The sequence below is a fragment of the Falco punctatus genome (genome assembly GCF_963210335.1).
Source record: "Falco punctatus genome assembly, chromosome: 2".
Classification (NCBI taxonomy): Eukaryota; Metazoa; Chordata; class Aves; order Falconiformes; family Falconidae; genus Falco; species Falco punctatus.
The window spans coordinates 100,629,259-100,650,704 of record NC_137581.1 but is presented as its reverse complement, the minus strand read 5'-3'; the positions used below and the strand labels follow the sequence as shown (position 1 = coordinate 100,650,704).

Genomic DNA, 21,446 nt, shown 5'->3' with positions numbered 1-21,446 from the left:
CAGGTGGTTAAGGGGGTGTTATATGAACAACAGCCAAGCCTCAGAGAGAAGTACAAAGGAGCACTAGTGACCTTCTGGGGACTAGGACCTTGCAAGGCCAGCAGTGTCCAGGTGTTTCTAGGAGCATTACTATGTAAGGCCAAGACTACCTAGATGAACATTAACTAAGTAACCCTACAGGTGTTTCCATTAGTCACAGTTAAACCTTTTTCTAAGGTGCTCCCAACCCACAGTAACCTAACAGTCTCAGTAGGTCTTTTTGATTCTTTTACAGGACACTCCTTCAAAGACCAACTTACAAAACAGCTAAATGTAGGAACAGATCTGTTGATTGCAGCAATGTTCTGTGAAGCAAGCGTTCAAGTACAGTGTGTATGTAGCAGAAGAATTGAGGACGGGTATCAGTAAGACAAAAAATTTTAAAAAGAAGGGAAACTTCCTAAGTGCTGTCAGTCCTTAAGGAGTTAAAAGCTGAGAAAACTGCCAATGAAACGTGTGTATGCAATGGCTTGAAAAAACACAACGAACAGTAAAATATTATAATGGAACCAGAACAGAAGTTACATCAGAGGAAGATGATTTCAATACATTAGTTAGAAGATATTCATACCTAATTATCCAAGCTCAACTGCTGTACTTAAGTTTTTGTTAAAACTCTCTAATACCTAATTTTAAGTAACACGTTAAAACCTTTCCCTCAAGCAGAAAGAAAAAACAAAGGCAGTAAAAATCTGTGCATAAATGTCACATCTAATTTAAAATGTAATTTGAAGTATAAAATTTCTGTTTGTTAAAGAGATGGAACCAGTGGCTAATAAACACTGACAGATAAACAGAGAGGACTGGTAAACAGTTTCAGAATAGTAGCTAATAAATTGGATAAAACAAAGTAACAAAAATGCTACTGGGAAGACCTTTTATTAATGGGGAGACAAATATTGAGAAAAACCTGGTATATTGCTAGCAACACTGGAAACTGGAATAACTAATCTCTCAGTAACTAACGGAGACTGCCAGGTGCATCTCAATGAACATGTCTTGGGGTCTGGCCTGTGTCCAGGTACAACTATTTCTCACTGCATACCTCTCAGATGGAGCCCTGTAGGTAGACACTGCTCTGTTAGTTCACAGGGCCAAGGATTCTACTTCAAGTCTCAAAGACAAGTAAATATATATTTAAGTGCACCTGGAATGTCCAGCAGAAGACTGCAAAGGAGTCGTCTGCCAGTCTCAACAGGAAGGGTACAGGATGGATACTGAACCAGTGCAGAACTCCCACACCTAGTTATAGGGAGGAGCATGCGGGATTGGGAAATACATTAAAAAATCTGGGAGGTACTTACTGAGTTTGGACTCTGGTTTCTGGCTGAAAACCCATTAAATGAAGAAAAGGGACCTTGGGTTGGATTGGGAAACTTACAGAAAAGGTGGCCACAGCAAACCCCCTGGACTTCAGTGTATAGCCCTGGCAAAGCCTGAGCCACGGTTCACTGTAAAAGAATGGCAGTTTTGGCAGGGTAATACCAATTTTGCCATGAGAATGGAACAACTATTGTCCAAACTGAAGTGAATGACAAGTGCTATTAACTGAAACTGCCTCTCAATAACCAAACTCAAGTTCATCTTGGACACTGCAACATAATTTAAAAATCAACACAGATCTACCCCCAGAGCAGACCGCTGAGGTGGGATTACCAAGACCTGCAGCAGTGGGACCACATTCAGCAACAGCTCAGAGACCTGATTCTACAGGCAAAAGGGCTCACTCCAGCGGCACAACACAAATATTCCACCTATCCTGCCAACAACTCGGGACCCTGCGGCTGAGAAGACTCTGCGTGCACTCTTGAGGCCAAAGAACCAGACTTACCTGATGTTTAGTGCCTTACTACATAGAGGTTGCATTCGTGGGTCAAGGTGATATGGGCAATAACGGGTCAGCCTGCGGTTAGTTACACCGCTCACGGGTGACGTCCAGCAGAGCAGGGCTCTATCCCTATGTATCCAGCCTACACAGGGAGGTAGCACAGAGAGCCCATTCAGGCTCTACCAGAGAGAGGAGCGATGCAGCTCCTTCCCATCCCACCTTTAAGCGTGGGATTGTTAGGGCTGTGGGCAGTTCACAAAGCCGCTGACCAGGCACCAGCCTGAAGTTAAGCTTCATGAGAAAGGGCATTACAGGATGAGAAGTTACTGGACACAACATGAGAGAGAAACTGCCAGACATGACAAGTAACAATGTCAGAAGCTAGCAAGTTACAGGTAGTGGTATACGGGATAGTTGGATATTGCTGGTGGTTAACAGGGTACTTCGTGAGCAACAGCCAAACTTCAGGTAACCAGAAAGGAGCACTGGGGATCTTATGGGGAAAAGGACTTCTCCTTGTGAGGCCAAGAGCACGTTAGTAACCATGCCCAGGAATCCCATAAAAGGAAAATATTACTTATGCTAAGTATCATATTATATTGTATCATAAATAGCAGATCTGGATAAGGATGCAGCAAAACTGAGACCAACCTAGAAAAAAAGCAATGAAGGGAGAGTTTTTTTACTTGGGAGGAGACTGTAGTGGAGAAAGGGCGGAGAAAGCACAACAAAAAGGAAGGTCAAGTGAGAGAAGAAAGTTACGGCAATTATGCAGGCAGAGCCGTTTGGGGTTATCTGTCAGGCAGGCCGATGCTTGACCACTGCAGTCTGAATGAGGACAATGCATAAAGCCTGTTCTGACACACCACACGCATGAAACCCGCTTCTCCAGAGGGACCAGGGTGGGCAGGGGCTTCCCATGGCTAACAGGGGAGCAGCCAGACCGACAGATCGAGCAACCTGGTATCACTGCACCGACGCCCATTCCAGGCTGGGCAGCATCAGCAGCACCCAGCACTCATCAACCTTCCCACCTCTTACTGTCCCAAACACTGAAGCCAAATACAAATGCTTGTATCAGAGGACAAAAATACATCAGCTAATTAAAATGCGATGGTACTCTATGAAGTTACTTAAACAAAAGAAGTGGAATATAACAAGCTTTTTCCTTTAGGTATTGGGTCACATTTGCATTTTACAAAACATGTTACTTTTACCACTAACATGATCACAGCTGAACTTAATCTTACAAAAAACCCCAAAACTTTAAGTTTTAAGAACTACTTCTGAATTATTAAACTGTGGCAATTCTATGGCCAAAGAGGACAAAGGAATTGGTCAAGTATATAACAGCACAAAAAAGTTCATAGCAAAACCAAAGATGAAGACTGAACAGAGTTTTCTGATCCTGGCCTGAATTTGTGGACACAAGTTTCTCTGGCATAGTAAAAAAAATCAAGCTGATGAGGCTGAGACAAGCAATCAGCACATTCAATATATTCTGCAACTGGTTGGTTTTTTTCTTTACACTTTTGTTTTCAGCATGGATTTAAAGAAAATAAATAAAATCACTACTATTCAATACAGTTAATGGCTATTAAAACTCTCTGAAATTAGAAATTTGACTTATGTGTTCATTTACTAATAACATGTTACTGCATTTCAGGAATTCTCTGTCAAAATGACAAAAAATTCAACATATTATGTTCCCAAATCATATAATTGGCTAAATTAAATATATCACCAAATAATTTAAGGTTTTGATCTTTTCTGAGCGTCTGCCATATTGTAGTTTGTAAATCACATTTTCTCAAGATTTAAAATAGTTTTATTCACACTTCCTCCCACTTGGGAAAAGGTGTGCTACTATTTTAACAGTGACAAGGAAGAAACTATTACTATAAAAGTAGTAATGCATCAGTCAATAAATAAAGCTAAAAGAAATAGACTATAAAACACTGGAAAGAGTAATTACTATCACATGCTACTTAAACTAATGGTAAAATTTCAGAGTGCTCTCTTAGCCAATGAACATACAACATCAGCTTTGACTAAAGAACCATTGTAACAACAAAGGAAGAGTATGAAAATTTTTGTATTAAATTCCCAAAGGCTGTTCAAAGAGATTATACACAATATGAACAAACATGAAAGCAACGTGCACATTTCAGAAGGTCTACAGCTTAATTTAGGCAACAGAGAGGAAAATTAATTAGGAAAACACAAAAAAAATGCAATCATAGAACAGAGAGGATGCAATCCTGCCCATTAATAAAAAGAATCTACTGCAATAATTTATTCAGGAATGAGAGAACAGATATTAGAAGTACAGTCCTACAATACTTCAAATAAAGATCTGGGAGATACACATACGTTCAATCTAAATTAGCATTAGGAGCAGCAGCGAAATTTTGGAGCAAATCCTCCATCATTCCTACTAACCGCATGCTGACTCAGTTCCCAGTGCTGTTTCGGTACATGCAAACAACATCCCTTCTTTTCAGGGAAATCAAACCAGATGCTCTGCTCCTGCTGGGCAGAAAACACGCTCCAAACCCTAATGTGTTCGGCTTTTTTTCAAGTCTTCCATTGCCACTGTGACTTAGCAGAAAAGGAATGTTCTTCTATGACACTGTACTGCTTTTTTATACGAAGAAGCTAAAATAAAGGATTTCAGATGCATACTCAATTTATGTCACAGGAAAGTTATCTTTAGAAATTGACAGCATAGCCACTCTTCTAACAAGAGCATTTTTAACCAGGGACAGCATGACAAACATACACGCACCCACACCCACAGTCCCACCAACCAGTTACCATTCACTGTATTTCCTCCCTCTCTTTAACTTACATACGGCCACACTGGAATATTACTTAAAGTAAGTTTTTGCTTAGGTATCCAGAGCAAATGAAAAGCAACTCTCACCTGTGGAGGAGGTACTGTTATTGGTGCAGGCATGGGAACAGGAATTGGAACAGGTAAAGCTTTAGGTATAGGTGACACTGGTTCATTATGTGCTGCTTCTGCACCTCCATTTTGAGCTACTTCAATTTCAGACTTCTTGGGAATCCCCTTCCACTCTATTAAAAAAAAAACACAACCCAAACATACATGTAACAGCTCAGTGGAAACAGACAAGTGGTGAAGTACTGCCATGTAAACTACCACGCTTTGTGAAGTTTACAAAAATGGCTTAAGAGAAAATATTCAGGTAACCAGAAACACAATGCTAAGAAGCATTTAAACATACTTCTGACAATAAAAATTCCAAATTATTTTAAACAGAGTACTGCAAATCACCGAAACATAGCAAGTAAATTTATTCCTTTCATTAGTCATTTAACAACTCTTTGCACTGACAGCATTTATATATGCTCGGGACTCTGAAACACTGTATGTAACAAAAACAGTAAGGCTGTTTTGGGACAAGCTTTCAACAGACTCATTCCATCGCTCTTGAGCAAGAAGGCAGCAGCTTTTTCACTAATTTGAGAAGTAATTTCTGAAAAAACAACGTTTTGAAATCTTGAACAAGGAAAAGGAGACGACAATAATAAAGAATCACATTTTTACTTTAAACTCATTTTACTAAAGAAATATGGCTCCTATTGTTTATCAGAACTTCCTGGGAAAGACAGCTAAGCTGGAAAAAGTGATCAGTGAAGGGGCATTATGGGAAAAAGAAAACATTGAAAAGACTGGAACACATTGAGGTTACATTTAAAATTAGTTAGACATTCATTTAAAATACACACTTCAACCTATTTTTGTGTACTTATCATGAAGAGATGCTACTGTTTAGAATAACCACCACCTAATTAGGGCAACTTGGACAGAATGACAAAACCCTGAAATAACGTTTCAGTAACTAGACAGCACACCACACAATGGTTAAAACCAACACAGTAGTCTAGAGTACCAATTCAAAGGACTTAAGGCAATTTCGTTTTTTAAGTTCTGCCTTTATTTAATATTACTTTTAAACCCACCAACAGCCAGCACACTAGCAACTGTATTATTGATCTGAAGGCTGTAATTGATTTGAAGCTGCTGATTATAACAGGTGTCATTTTCTTAATACCACCACAGAAGCCTGGTATTTTCACTGCTTACATACAAAATAGCAAGAATGCTGTCAGGTCTCCATAAATACAAAACTTGCTAAAGGAACTGAAAACGTCAGAGGTGTAAAAACTATAGGCACTTTTTTTACAAATTATAAAGCTGCTGTCAGCTCACTTGCTGCACAAGTACTCTAAAAGCAGGTTCCTTTGCTAGGGGTGCCTCACACAAACTGGGAAGGGGGGCAGGGACCACACTAGCTCTGGGACTAACAAGTACAACACACTTGCATCTTGTATTATCATCAAGGACAAACACCAGCACAGCTTACAAGTCACCTGATATCCAGGTGCATTTTTAGCTCAGCCTCTTGTAACACTGCTGCACAACTCCTGATGAGGGACTGTTGTCAGCTGCTTACAAACGCTTTCCAATCTACAGGTACACATGCTTGCATTTAGCCATTTCAAGGCTTTTATGTGCAACTCGGCCATGGAAGTCAGCCACACCAACTTCGGTACACCAGCACAAAGGACAATTTTTTAAAAGCATTTAAAGATGTAACAATACTTTACCTGGACAAAGAGTTTCATTGTCCAACATTCCTCCTTCACAGAAACTTTCAAGATCTTCAGGTTTCACTTTGTCCCATGGTATGTAAGTAACACCCAATTCTACATCCCAATACTGCTTGTAATCTGGCTTTATTCCTTTATTCAAAGCCCATGCAATCTTGGGGGGGAAGGAAATAGATGTAGTCAGTAAAATGCTTCCGTTTTAGTGGATTTAATATTTAATTCTCACAGAATACCATTACCATTTGAAGCTACAAATCAAAAAAGAAAACTCTAGTTGAAACAGCAGGAAAAAGAGGTTAGTTACAAAACTCTGAAATAGGAGGGTTTTTTAAAGCAGACTTAGTTCTTACTTCTTGGCTTTACTCTTGTGTGCAATTTGTAAAAATGTATAAAGGCATCTTCTTCAAATGCTCCCCAGTCACTAAGATTAATCCTATTTCCCATCAGAGGACAGTGTCACTCTAACACAATGTTCTACGAAAGGAAGAACTTCATTAATAAATGTGTTCTTCCTTATTTATTTTGTAGTATTATCTCTTTATAAGATCACCATATGTAATTAAACTTGGTTATAAGACAAATAACCAGCAACAAGAAAAACAAAGTCACAGTCCACCATAATGTCTAAAAGGACACCATTTTTCTTGGTTAAACAGCCTATTATTGGCAACCCTTCAAGGAAACTGATACAAGTTCCACTAGTCACACTACAGAGCAGGAAGAATACTTACCAAGAAAAAAAGCGGTCCATTCACATAAATTTACACAATACCATATCCAGAATATATAAAAGTCTAAAATACCCAAAAGTCTGTAACAGATGAAGAAGGATTACAGTAATTACAGTACTTTAGACCAGCTTGACATTTTCCAGAAGTACCTTTATAGATTTCTGATTGACTTTGAAGTTTCCTCGGCTCAGTTTTTGTAGGGCACGGTAAGCATCTTGTCTGTGAACCATGACAATATAGGCACATCCTCTAGGCGGTATCATCTGTTTGTATTTTAAGAAAAAAAATCAGGTTTGCTAACGAACAACATGTAAGTGTTCAATTACAGTAAGCTGGAACATCAGCAGACACTTCAAAAAGGGCTATGGAAGTATGAAAGAGAATGTTAGTGTAAGAGGCCAAGATAGACAGTATCTTCTGGAAATACAAATTTCTAGTAAATTAAAAGCAACTTCTTATGTGGAAAGTTTTAAACTCTCTTCCATGTGAGAATATGGAAAACTGTTGTATATTTCATGATTTTGAGTTGTTAAAACATAGTGTTCATGTAAATGCTGTGGTCTAGCAATTAGTGACTTTGTTGGAAGAAACAAGGCCCCACTTTTACTCCATATACCACAAACTGCCAGCTGCACCTCCACATTCAGTTTTATCTGAAGTTTTGTAACAATTTTTATTATCTGTAATGCATTTGAGAAAAAAACTTCTATGTTGTTTTACAAAATTTGGGAATAGGAAGAAAATTACAGTCGCTTCGTTTTGTTTGTTCAAATGATATTTTGCATCTACCGGAACAGCTATCATTTGTATATAAAATCATCCTTAAATACTGCAAAGTGTAACAATACTTCTGTCATTTTAGCCGTAAACATGGAGAAAAGAAACAAGCAAAACAAGAACACCAGCTGAGAGTCCACATTTCTATAATCAAACAAAATGGAGCAGACAAGAAACTCAGTAGCACAGTATGTAATTCTGTACCCATCGCCTCAATAGCCCCTTCTCAGTGAATTCTCTCCAGAAAAAGCATGATTTTTATGAAAACGGGATAATCTGCTGTATTACGCCCAAGAGCATTTTTAAATTGCAAGAAACAAAAGCAACTGCCTTCTTGTTTTTCTACAAGCAGCCAAATGAATTGAGTTTACACATTAGAAAACACAATCATATAGGAAATGAGAGCTCTTGACTCTTTTGAATGTATCAAACAAAAAGCTGTCATAAAAAAAGTCTGAAAAGATTTTTTGTAACCAAAGCATACCAAAGTAGCTTACACTGCACCATTTATACTTACATTTATTGATTCAATTGGGCCAAACTCCTCCAAAAGACTTCCAACATCCTGTTGAGTTGTTCTTTTGTCAAGTTGTCCTACCCAAAGCGTAGTACTACAAACTGCAATCAGAGAGTTAACACAGGCTGTAAGACCACTTGGAAATACAAATTTCACAAGCCAGAATGTCAAAATAGTATTTAAAACAGTTATTCAAATGAAAAACCCAGCTAATATTAAAATATTTAGGAGTGTTTGACAGAAACCTCTTTTTCTTGGCTGGATCTGCATTAACAGTTAACCACAAACTACAGCGGGATCACTGTTAGAATGCACTCGCTAAGCAGCTCTCTAGTCAACTAACACCGAAATGACCTGCAAGGTCTAACGATCAGGAGCTCTGCAAATCATCGTAAGGAGGAAAAATATGCTTTGCTGCTAACAATGCTCCATGAAATATCCCAACACACACAGTGGGTATTTCACAACAAGGTAATTCCCTCTGCTTAGTATGAAATCCAAGCTACTAGCCACCATCGCAAGTTACAGACAGTCCTTACTGTCAAGATGATAGAGAGACACCCACTACCAGTAAGATTTCCTTACTTACAGTACTTACAGTAAGAGCAACCAAACTTTTAACCTCTTCAGTGACCTACTTCTTTCTACACTTTCTTCACTGCCACTTCTTTCTACAGTTAAGTGAAACAATTATTGACCCAAGCTTTTTCTTTCAGGAAAGAGTAAACATGCTGATCTCACTTCATGCTTCAAGGTAATAAAACAGCAGATGAGCTCTAAGTATCACATTTGCTGAAGACTACTACAGCGACATTTAATACTTAACTGTTTTCCCCACTAAGTGATATAAACCTGCAAACCTAAAAAGTATTATGTGCTAGAATTCGGGAGAGATGCTGGCAAAAGCGTATCTTACACTGCTGCCAGTAAGCTTTTAATGAACAGCTGCTACGTCTTTGCAGTCCTTTTAAACCAATGGTACTGTCATTCACAAGGTTTTGGCTAGTTAAAACTCTTCAGATTTTGTCCCTCTCACATCAAAAACATGTTCTCATTTTACTTGATGACTCCAGTGAAGATTTCACACTCCCCAGGAATAGTCAGAAGACACCTAATACGTTTTGTCTACAAAGACAGGCAAAGCCAGGATTATTTCAGAAATCCAAACATTAGTCTGTGTGTTTTCCAGGTCAAAGCTCCCCTTCAGGTTTGAGCCACATATAATGCTGACTCATTAGAAAAATCTTAATAATGTGCTCAACTTCTTGTTGCTCAATCTGCTTTACTTTATATATCTCAAAGGAAGGAAAAGAAAAGCATGGTGTTTTCAGCTTTTTATTTTCTCATTTTACAGCCAAAATATTTCTGACCTGGAGATATTCCAAAAATGCCAAATTGTTACCGTGATTAAAGGAAGTACAGGGATGTGTGGTGAATTCGATTCTTACCAGCTTTATGACAGTTCAGAAAATAAATCAGAGTACAGTTTACTTTTATTCTGCATGGATGAATCTTGGAACCTGCATCAAGTAGCATTAAACTCAAGAAAAAGGAACACAAAAAAAAATTTCAAAATCCCATGCATCAGGTTAACAGTTGTCTTCTGGCACATTCTCGGCAGATATTTACTGAAAGTAAGTGGACTTGTCAATACCGAGGTTTTTTAAAATGTCTAATAGACACAAGAAGCGTGTTTCTTCAACATTTACGGTTCATCTGAAATACCTGTTTGTCTTCTTAGTATTCCATTTTACATAGGTATAATATCTACTGTGTATCTTCATCTTCACAGAACTCTAAAATTCATTAAAGAAAATACTGGGCACAGACAAAAAAATTCCATCTATGAACGAGGAAGATGTTGAGCATCTGAAAAACGGTATTACAAGGATTTGCAGTTACATCAACAATGAACTTACCACTAACAGTTTCTGACTTGATCTGAGGAAGGCCCTTTGACCTGCGTTCTCTCTCCCTCTCACGTTCACGTCTTTCTTGTGACCGAGACTTAGGAGAGTGTCGGCGTCTATCCCTGGACCGAGATCGAGATCGACGATGACGTGATCTTCGAGATCGGGAGCCAGATCTTGAGCGTCTCCTTTTAGGCGACCTAGTTCAAACCAACAACCATTTATGTTCAATCTTTCTGACCCAGACACTGACAGATAACTATTTCAGGTATATACTTAAACCACGGGTCCTCCAACTTTTTAACCAGGGGGCCGGCGCGCGGATGCAGTGGCAGGCCGTCATCTGCGGCTGCTTGGTTCCCCCTGCCCCAACCCCCGGCGGGGGGGACAGGGGGGTCTGTAAATACCGGGGGCTGGATTGAGGACCCTGGGGGGCTGCATCCGGCCTGCAGGCTGTAGTTTGAGGACCCCTGACTTAAATAATCAGGCAAGAGTTCAGTCAATAAAAAAAAAAGAAGTAAGTCCAAGTTCATTCATATGCATTTAGAACTAGAATAAATTATTATAGTAGTTTATTAATGCAATCAAGGTGATTATTTCTCAATCTAAATTTCTTACCTTCTGTTAATTTTGTATTGAAGTTGACTATCAAAACTATGTCCATGTTAACAAAAAATTTTTCCATCTGCTTAAATGAGTAAAATGTTTATTGCTTTTACCAAAGAATGGTTAAAAAAAGAGATTAACAATAAAATCCTACCACTGAAATGGTATTTTACAGCATGTTCAAGTTCTAAGCCACTCAAGGTCTGGAAGACAGTAAATCTTCAAAGAAGTCATATGCAACTTGGCAAAGATGACTCGTAACTAAGTAGTTAGCTTTGCTTTAACACTGGAGCCAGATTTGTTAGGTCAGCTGAGACGTGAAATACTGCCTCTGTGACAGGCAAAGTCACACAGCACACTGGATCAAAGATTTCTTCTTAAGAAAAGTGTCTTTAGAGCTGTCATGGTTTAACCCCAGCTGGCGACTAAGCAGCATGCAGCTGCTCACTCCCCTCCTCCACAGCGGGATGGGGGAGAAGATCAGAAGAGGAAGTGAGAAAACTCATGGGCTGAGATAAAGACTGTTTAATAGGTAAAGCAAAAGCCCCACACACAAGCAAAGCCAAACAAGGAATTCATTCACCACTGCCCATGGGCAGGCAGGTGTTCAGCCGTCCCCAGGAAAGCCGGGCTCCATCACGTGTGACAGTTACTTGGGAAGACAAATGCCATAACACCAAACGTCCTCCCCCTTCCTTCTTCCCCCAGCTTAGATACACTAAGCATGACATCATATGGCATGGAATGGAATATCCCGTTGGCTGGTTCAGGTCAGCTGTCCTGGCTGTGTCCCCTCCCTATTTATTGTGCCACTCCAGCCCTCTCACTGTCAGGGCCCCAGAAACTGGAAAGTCCTTGACTTACTAAACGTATTACCTAGCAACAACTAAAAACATTGGGGTGTTTACCAATATTGTTCTCACACCAAATCCCAAACACACCCCTGCATCAGCTACTAAGAAGAAAATTAACTCTATCCCAGCTGAAACCAGGATGAGCACAAAATTAAACTATCATATTCTGCTTCCCTATCTTCTCAGTATTAACAGGCATGGAAGTTACTCTCTACCAATAAGAGAAAACTGTATAGATACCCAATTTTCCTTAGAAGGTAGATGACTTTTAGCAGTTCACAACTCTTGAATCACTAACCTGTTTCTCATTACCACTGCAGTGAAGTACACACAACATTTAGCCATATTTATACACAACTCTCCTCAGAGGTAAGAGATGGAAAGGGCCTCTCTTTCTCTCTTCCGGAAGCAGAATTAAATAAAGCCCTGAACAGTTTTGATTTACCGTGACATTTCACTAGTGTTGTCCATACAAAGAATAATAGGCAGTAATTTCCTGTAATTAACCTTCGGATTAAATTGAAATAAACTCTTGTGCTAAATGTGTCTTTTAGCATTTAATCATAGAATCCAACTTGTACAGCACAACTGGGTACGCAGAAGAAATGACCTCAAAGGAAGCATGCTGAGCAGGGCGTGCAAGAAGTCAACTCAAAACACAAGTAACAGGACTGTGTCCTAAGGCACTGAAAACGAGCTCCACCACTAGTTCAGTCAGTTAGCACACCTCTCAGCTACTCACTGTCATCTCAGTTAGAAATTACCACCCCCGCAGTAAATTTAGCAGCGCAGCAACAGATTCTCTGAGTTCCAGACAATCAGCATAACTCTCCTCAGCAACGATTCGGAATTAGTAAAGCATTTTCAAGTCTTTAGACATGACACATTTAAGTTCCCTGTTTTAAAATCCAATACTTGATATAATACATATCCTCACTAGAAGAACTTTCACCAGTTTACCTTGATGCAGACCTAGATCTTGACTTTCTGTTGTCAGAAATGTGTCGTTTTCCCTCTTGAATAGGTGGCTGTTCCACTTCCATATCCTAAAATATTAAGTCGACTAGTTTAATGGGCGAGTAGCACATTTTATTTCATTTTATGCCTAAATTATGTAACAGCACTGTTTATATTGAATATTCACATATATGAAATTAAAATGTAACGCAACTCTCCTCTGAAGCTTCACCACTACGTTATGGTGACTAACAGGGAGACAGTCCAGTATTAAATGAAATTAATACAACTACTACAAAAACATAATAAAAATGTTAGGCAAAATTCTCATTTTCAATTTGGAAATTACTGTTTTTGACATTCTAGTCAATTTCAGCACCACATATATCTGTACAGAATATTAATATATTTCCTTAAAGTCTGTCAGTGGATCTTGCTCTGTCACCAAATCACAGGCAAGTAAGGTCTGCTAGAAAACATTTCTCCAAGATGTTACAGGAAACTACTTTAAGCCATATATATATAAGCACATTACAATACCGCATCAGTTGTCAAATTTATTGTAAGTCATCAAAACAATATAAAATGCAAGAACCTGCTTAAAAGAAACCAACCCAAAGTTCAACAGAGCTCTTCCTTCCTACCCTAAATCCTCTATAGCTTCCCAATCCAGAACACACTGTGCCCTGCCTAAACTTTACATTGCCTTCATGATGCGACCATGTAAAGACACTAGGGTACCAACCCTACTTCTCTTTCTTGGAAAGAAAGAGGCAAATATATTCAACTTTTTATATATATACACACACAGAGGTCAATAGACTTGCTCTTTGATTTCCTCTTAATACCAGCTAGTTACTGAACCAATATCCTCCAAAATCCTTGGAACAAAAGAGAGCTGTTTACATACACTTGGATTTTTTAAAAATGTTTACAGACTTCTGAGTGCATTTCTACTATATTGGCAATCTACTAAGCTGTTAAAATAGACTTTTCCAGATAGCTCCTCTCCAGAATGAGATTGCATTGTTAGATTCCATGGAACAAAATATACCTCAAGCATGATGGGGACAGGAAAGGGAGGATGAGGGAAAGTGAGAAGTGGAAGGACAAAATTCAATTTAAAGTAATTCACAAAAGGAGGTGTAAAGTATACATACACTGGTTTTGCTAGACTTCTGAAACACCAGACTTGCCGCATAGCACTGCAGCTATCCAACTTTCTCTCACATGAGCTACTTTCACTGCCATCTCTGTCCATGCTTATCATGAAACCTCCTCCCCTGAACAAACTTTACACATCTGAGAAAGACATGTACTAGAGTACTTTAGTTAGTTTGTTTACTGCAAGGGGTCCTCACCTGCTGATGTGGTTTTTGCATGTGTGATTCACTCTGTACTGGAAAAGGAGACTGAAAGGTTTGCTGCACAGGTGCTGTTGGTGGAATCACAGGTTGAGCCATGGGTGGAAACTGCGGGGTAGGCAGGAGACCAAAACCTGGCATTTGTCCATTAGGAGGAAGTGGAACCTTTAGAAAAGAAAAACCACAAAACCTTCCGATTAGGTAAGAAAGTTACATTAGCTTTCCCAGTTTGTTAAAGTAAAACTGTATCTCTGCTCTGAAGTCATAATAAAAGACCAGAAGCACGGGAAGATTGAGAAAGATGAAGTTGGTCAAGTGTTTAAGTGTATAAAATAAAAATCTTGTTCTTCAAAGCCTGATGAGAACAGAACAAAAATATGATTGTTGGGAAAGTTTGAGTGCTAAGCCATACTCACTCTTCACCAATACGAATACTACTTCCTTACTTCTGCACCAAAGAAAACAACAAAAGAGAAAACGTAACACAACAGACGGTTCAAGGGAAAACCCTGAAGTTACCTGATGACGCATGGGATCCTGTTGTATTCCCATCATTCGCTGCTGAAAAGGATCCATGTTTGGGAGTTGAGGAAATACTGGCTGTTGCATACCTTCTCCTGGAAATCCACTAAAACAAGTAATAGTTTAGTGAGACACGTCAGTATACACACAGATTTTTTTCTGCCTTTATTTTACATATTTCTATGTACACTTCCACATTCTTGCTTCAAATTTAGACAGAAAAGTTATCTTTATGATGATCCCATTTCCTCTCTAAAAAGTGAAAACACAGGAGAAAAAGTGGCTATCTTATCTTTTCTCCACTGTAAGATTAGTCTCTTAACATTTAAAAAAATGTTACATCAAGGTTTAAGCCTCCCTTCTCCCTTTACTTATATGATCTTGCTAAAGACCTTGGTCTATGGAAATTTGTCATGAAGGTTGTCTGCCTCAGGTTAACTTTTTTTCTTTCCAGTTCCTTTTTTGGAAGCAAAAGTAGAAAGCCTTTTCCTCATGGCAAATAAACTGGCCATACTTTTGCTGGAAAAAAAATCTGGTTTGGGAAGAATTTAGGGCAGAGAAGAAAGGGATATGTATATCACACAAGGATTACAGTAATGCCATACACTTCCTGATTCAACACACAGAATGGACAGTGCTCAGGGAATTAATGAGGTCTGTGCAGTTAACAGAACCTGTTTACAGGATGCAGTTTGTGTAAGAAACTGAGCAGGATTTCAGGAAGATAAAGGAATTTCATAGTGATGTGAAACGGAGCTTTGTAGTATTTTAAGACACAGGTGCCATACAATTCTTAGATGATTCCGGATAGATGGATTTTTCAAACAGTGGATTACTGATTTTGTGTGGCCAAAATGAGACTACTGGAATACAGTCTTCAGAGGCAACTTATACAACTGTAAGGTGGTAACAACAGAAGTTTTGAAGTGTTGCCCACAGAAGATAAACATGCTGAAAAGCCTAGTCCAGTGATCTCTGGCTGGGCATAGACAAGCAATGATGATGTTTGACCTACCTCATCCTTCTGTATGCCAGAATTTGATCTGTATTATATGGAAAATACTACCAATTCACTTAAAAGACATTTTAATTAACTAATATTTGTGGAACATTAAAGTGCTCAAGGTCATAAACACAGTAAGAAAGCTAATGACAAAGTTAGTGACTCAGTTTTTGAGAGCAGTGTTTGGATGGCATATACAGAAAGTAAGACATGGGGCCACATACTGAAGCAGGGAAAAAAGAAATATTGACTAACCCAGGTATTGAGCACCATCCAGCCTGTGCACTGAATGAGAGAGAAGTCCTGTGGAAAAAACTAGTATGTGATCATGTAATTTAAGACTTTATAATAATGCATATCAAAAGGGAAATAGGAGTCTGAGTTTGTTTGCGTGGGTATTTAATGTTTGAGAAAGTAAAGCTGCAAAGCCAAATTTAGTTTTTTAAATAGTTAAAACTACCACTATGTTCGGAATAGCATCTTTTACCCAGCCAGCAAAGCAATCCAGCCGATTACTAACAATGCCCTGACATGCTCAGTTGTGCAATAAAAGTATGGAACTCGTCTTGAAGCCAGAACTGAGCTTTTCTCTACAGAACACATTCCTCAATCAACAATACATGTCAAACCTACACCAGATCACCGAAGTAAAAAAACCAAAAAAAAACCCAAACACCAGAAGTTGTTAACATTTTCTATTAACAGCTAAGCACTGAAATATCTTGGAATTTTAGTCAGCTTTCTAACCTAAATATTTTTTACAACAAAGATTTGTTAATTTTATTTTGACACAAAACTTACAAAGCTGGCTGAGAAACTGAAGGAGAAGGAGCTGAATCTTCTTTCTTTGACTCTTCTACTGCTTCTGGTTCATCATCATAGTCAAATCGATCTAGCAGTTTCTGAAAGAAATTAACGTTGAACCAAATATTTTTTCTGTGTCTTATATAATTGGCAGACAAAATTTCCTTATTATTGAAATCCTACTATGTATCTAACAGCTCTGGAATTAAAAGACAAGGCTAGAATGAGAGGTGGAGGAAACATCTATATTCTAATACAGAAATACAAACTTTCCAAAACCAGTTTTATTCAGCTTCAGAAAATGCAAAGGCTGTAAAAACAGGAAGTCAACCTCCAAATGGACCAAGAAAACCAGAATTCACATCATTTTTCTCCTAACAAATGGAGGACAGACATTGAGGTATGCATCAAACAGTCTTCTGCTGAACTGAAAAAGTTAAACACAAAAAAACCAAATTAAGACTTACTTTGTCAAATGATGTTTTTTGCTCAGGAAGTGGAAAAGCAGCTTTTTGTTCTGGTGGTTGTGCTGCTGTAGTTTTCAACTGAGCAGTAATAGCTTGAACCTGAGCCATCACAGTGTTATCTATGACCGGTGACTGGGGTTTTTGAGGCTGTTGAAAAGTCTGAAGAATTTGCTGAAGCTACAAAAAATATATGGTTTTAAGTATATATTCTTGTAGAAACACATAGTACTGAAGGAGGTGTAGGATATAAATTATACATCAAACCAGATTATGGCACAGGATAATCACCACCAACAACCTGACTGAACTATGGGGAACTTTCATCAAGACCAGATTTCACTTTTTACATACTTCAGTGGCAAAAATTCAGTAGATTCCAAGATTTCAGTATTCAGGCTTTTCGACACTGCAAACGTTTAAGTGAACCAAACAATAAAACTCAACGTTTTGTTTGATACATCCTGCCTGTTCTTGAAACTTTGTCACTGCATCAATTCAGAACTAATTATTTAGAAATAACTAACTGCCTTTTCCTCAAATACCATAATTACTGGATAGAAGAGTCACAGATCATTCAAATGCTGACTTTAACAAGTTTTCCACCGAAGACCTTAGGGAGGCTTTTTGTTTTGCTTCAAATCAAGGATATTACTTCCATCATTTTTCCTCCCTCATTTAATGTAACTGATGTTAGAAGGGAACCAAATAGAAACAGGTTACCTGTTGTCCTTGCGTTGTTTGAAACAACTGAGCTACGGCTGCAAAGGCATCAGAACTGGGCAACTGTGGCACAGTAGGTACTGAGTTAGCAGTAACTTGAGGGGGCTCCGAAGGAACCTTTGCTGGAGGGGGAGGCGAACCTAGAGCGTTTCGTAAGAATTGAAAAGGTGCTGTGTTACTGCAAAACATACATCTTAGTCTTCATTGCATACATCTACATCTTCAAAACAAGTGTCTCTCTGCAACACCCTATTTAACCCCAAAAGTCCTATCTAAACTACCCCAATTGCAAATTCCATTCCTTTTGCCTTTAACTGCTCCATTCACTGCTTTCATCTGTGCATTATATACACTAAGAAAGAAAACAAAACAAAACAAAAAAGGCCTATCTGAAAGCCAGTCCAGCCGGGTATTTTAGATCACAACTCAATGTTTATAACTTTTCTAAAATTGTACAATTAAGAGAAAAACCATTACTCAAATAAGAAATGCGTATCAATACACTTATAAGTTAGTTTCAGTTACAAAGTTCTGGACTCATTCCTTTGGATGAATATTTCAAATCAATCATCTAATGGTTCATTTTAAGAGCAACCGAGAAACTCAGTTTCTGCTTTCAGTAACTGAACTTTTTTGCTGATATGTGCGGTTAATAATTGAAGGTTTTTAAAAATTATTTCACAGGCAACCCTTTTTCTTTGATAAGGTTTGTTCACATGCCACTTCTCCATTGGCACAAGCCAAACCTGCATCTGACAGATAAATCCTCCTACAACAAAAATAATTTTTATTAATTCTTCCAGGAAAGACTCCCATTTCCGCTGAGCTTTACTAAAACTGAGACTCCACTTTAAGACATGCTATTAGCTTCGTCTACACTTACAGTTTTCCTATTCTCTTTGCTTTAGATTACAATGCTATTCTTTTAATAAACATCTTGCCAGTACAAAGAGAATTAGCATTAATACCATCAGCTCCTACATGCTGTGAGCAAGTAACTATTCTTTAGCAAATATATTTTAATGGACTACTGTAAAACTGTACAAGGAGAGACAGTCAAAAACCCCAGATATTTTTTAGTTTGATAGGCTACGCAAATGTTTGCCTCACAACATCAACTTCTTTAAAGTCATTCATCTGTTTGCAGTTTAAATAACTGCAGTGTTGACATGCAGCAAGAAGACAAACATGGTGAATATTATTTTCCCAGAAGTCAGATGCTACATAAAAACACTGCAAAAAAAAACGTGATTGTTTTTAAATATAAATTAACTCCCAAATTATTTCCTGTATATATTCAGAAGGATATTTACTTGCTTAAGGGAGAAAATTTGCATTTCTCTCTTTTTGCCTAAACAGACTTTGTAGCATTATGAGCTAAACAGATTCTAGTTCACATAATGCATTAATGTATTTATTATTATTCATTAGCATATTTATTTCAGGGCCAAATTATCCCCTCCAGTGCATCTGAATAATCTTGCTGAAATCAGTAATTCTGTACATGAAATTCTATGCAGAAGGCAGCCAACCTGTTAGCTACTAGTGATGAGACAGAGATGGAAAAACCGCATTACAATGAAATGGTATAGCCACCAGTCTGCACCCAAGCTCAGATGCTAAGACATTTCTTCCCCTTGTCCTGCCACGGTTATAAAACACATCAATAAGATATGCTTTGAAACACCACTGGGGATGATTTGATTCATGCAACTGTGCATCATTATTTTTTTGTCACCACACCTCCCTCACTCGATTACTTTTTTTGCCAGTCCTGCTCTAACATAAGGAGGTTACCAAAGCTGAGCCTGACTATACTGGGTGCAAACTAAAAAAGAAGACCCTTCAGAGAAAAACAAAATTGTGGTATGTATATTCTCATCCACAATTCAGTAACCTCACTACCAGCTTTTTATGTGGCATAAAATAGGTCAGTGAAGATTTTGTGGGCAGGCCATCATTACTTCACTCTTTAGGTCAGTGGTTTTCAACCAGAAGCCCATGTAAAAGCCTACTGCCAGGCATAATTTCACTGTTTAAGAACTTTGATTTGGAACACCAACTAAAATATTTTGGGACTGCACAGTGAAAAAGACTGACAGCTGTTGCTTCCAGGTACTAAGCTGATTCAAAGAAGCATGAAGCTCTAAAACATGTAAGATCATGTTTTATTTATCCAGACTCTAACAATCAAAAAAAAATACATCAGAATTATAAAATTGAGAAGCAACAGAAAAATATTTCAGACCAAAAGAAAAAAAGAAAACAATTTTTTTTAAGAGGGGACCTTGAATTCATCTGTAAGTGAAGTGTGCACATATGCATACACAATATAAATTTCAGGTATTTTCCAAATAAGTGTTCACATTCTGGTAATTTCCGAAGTACAGTATCAACATTTATTTAGAATTAATTCAGCTGCTCCACAGAACAGTGACAACAAAGTTGAGTTTATTAATATGCTACTGTTGCAACTCATAGTAGGCACTTCAATGTGAAGGCAAACAAGCTATCATCACTTGCCCTTTTAAAAGATGTTATAATGTCATTCATACCTTCATTATTAGTAGCATTTTCTGTCATTGGTGCAGTGGCACTAGTTCCTGCTGCCATATCCAGAAGAGGCTGAATTATTTCAATTTTAAATACTCCGTTTTTTTGCCAAAGGTTCAGGACACGGACTATTTTACTCTGTTGAAACAAAAGGAAGCATCAATGCTAAATATAGCTCTCCTAATTCACAGACGCCAAATTTATCTTCTCTATGTTGAGAGGAAAGGTTTGAACAGTATAGGAATTCAACATAATAAGGCATACCTACTTAACAACTCCTGTCTTGTCACATAGGTCAGCAAGACCTTTTATGTGGCAAAGACAAAAACTGCCAACTTATTTTACTGTCTGTTTTAATAGAAAGCGATTAGGCTTGATATACAACAGAGGAAGTCACATCAGCCCCACCATTTCTTCACGGACGGTCATAAAGGGATGAAACAAACAACAAATGTGACAAGAGACAGAGAAAATCAAGATGAGCTGGAAAACCCTAATGAAGAAAGGGGCAATAGACCATAAAACACCAGAACAAAGCTTTAAAGTTGAGATAGAAGACTGACTGCTTGAATTTTTTTCTACTAACCCAACAATTCTATGTTGACACCAGAAAACCCAACTCTATCATTATTCAAATGATCAGGAAAGCAAGTGAAAAACACTGCAGAATGATTAAATTAGAACCTCTGACTGTCAGCTGTTATTTTAAGCTGGTTTCTTTTTTTAACATTAAGAACAATGAAGCTTTCAGGAACAAGCTGGAAATTAGTCTTTCCTTCTTTAGGCCAGTATTAAACAATAATATCTAACTATATGTGCTGCTTCAGTTAAGCATGCAAGCTGGTGGAAGTCAGAATACATGTTATATTGACATACCTGTCCTTTTTATATACTTAGCCATCTGACTCACAAACACATACATTTTAAGTACTTTTTACTTCTACTGTAGCTGCTAAGAATGGATCGATTCTGTTACTTCTTGTTTCAACAATAAAATGCCTTACTGTGACTCAGTTAAATACACCCATGCAAATCCACCTACACTTTTGTAAACTAAATGATTAAAGAATTTCACAAAATGTTTTCTACAATACGATCAATTAGAAAGAAACCTGAAATGGCTATTTTTAAGTAAGATTTTGGTCTGAAAAAC

General features: G+C 38.0%; 1 protein-coding gene across 3 annotated transcripts in view; it reads right to left on the bottom strand.

Annotated features, from left to right (window-relative positions):
• SCAF4 (SR-related CTD associated factor 4) overlaps nt 1-21,446 on the bottom strand; it is a 47,093-nt gene that overhangs the window by 11,006 nt on the left and 14,641 nt on the right. The window contains exons 5-17 of one of the 3 annotated variants that reach the window (XM_080376535.1): nt 20,296-20,431; nt 17,741-17,880; nt 17,021-17,197; nt 16,551-16,651; nt 16,005-16,052; nt 14,744-14,852; nt 14,222-14,389; nt 12,864-12,949; nt 10,453-10,643; nt 8,534-8,634; nt 7,389-7,502; nt 6,506-6,662; nt 4,794-4,948 (exon numbers count right to left, since the gene is read on the bottom strand). In XM_080376535.1, the coding sequence (XP_080232661.1) occupies nt 4,794-4,948; nt 6,506-6,662; nt 7,389-7,502; nt 8,534-8,634; nt 10,453-10,643; nt 12,864-12,949; nt 14,222-14,389; nt 14,744-14,852; nt 16,005-16,052; nt 16,551-16,651; nt 17,021-17,197; nt 17,741-17,880; nt 20,296-20,431 (1,683 nt within the window). The remainder of the gene's footprint in view (nt 1-4,793; nt 4,949-6,505; nt 6,663-7,388; nt 7,503-8,533; nt 8,635-10,452; nt 10,644-12,863; nt 12,950-14,221; nt 14,390-14,743; nt 14,853-16,004; nt 16,053-16,550; nt 16,652-17,020; nt 17,198-17,740; nt 17,881-20,295; nt 20,432-21,446) is intronic. The other 2 variants (XM_080376536.1, XM_080376537.1) reach the window with 2 other exon arrangements.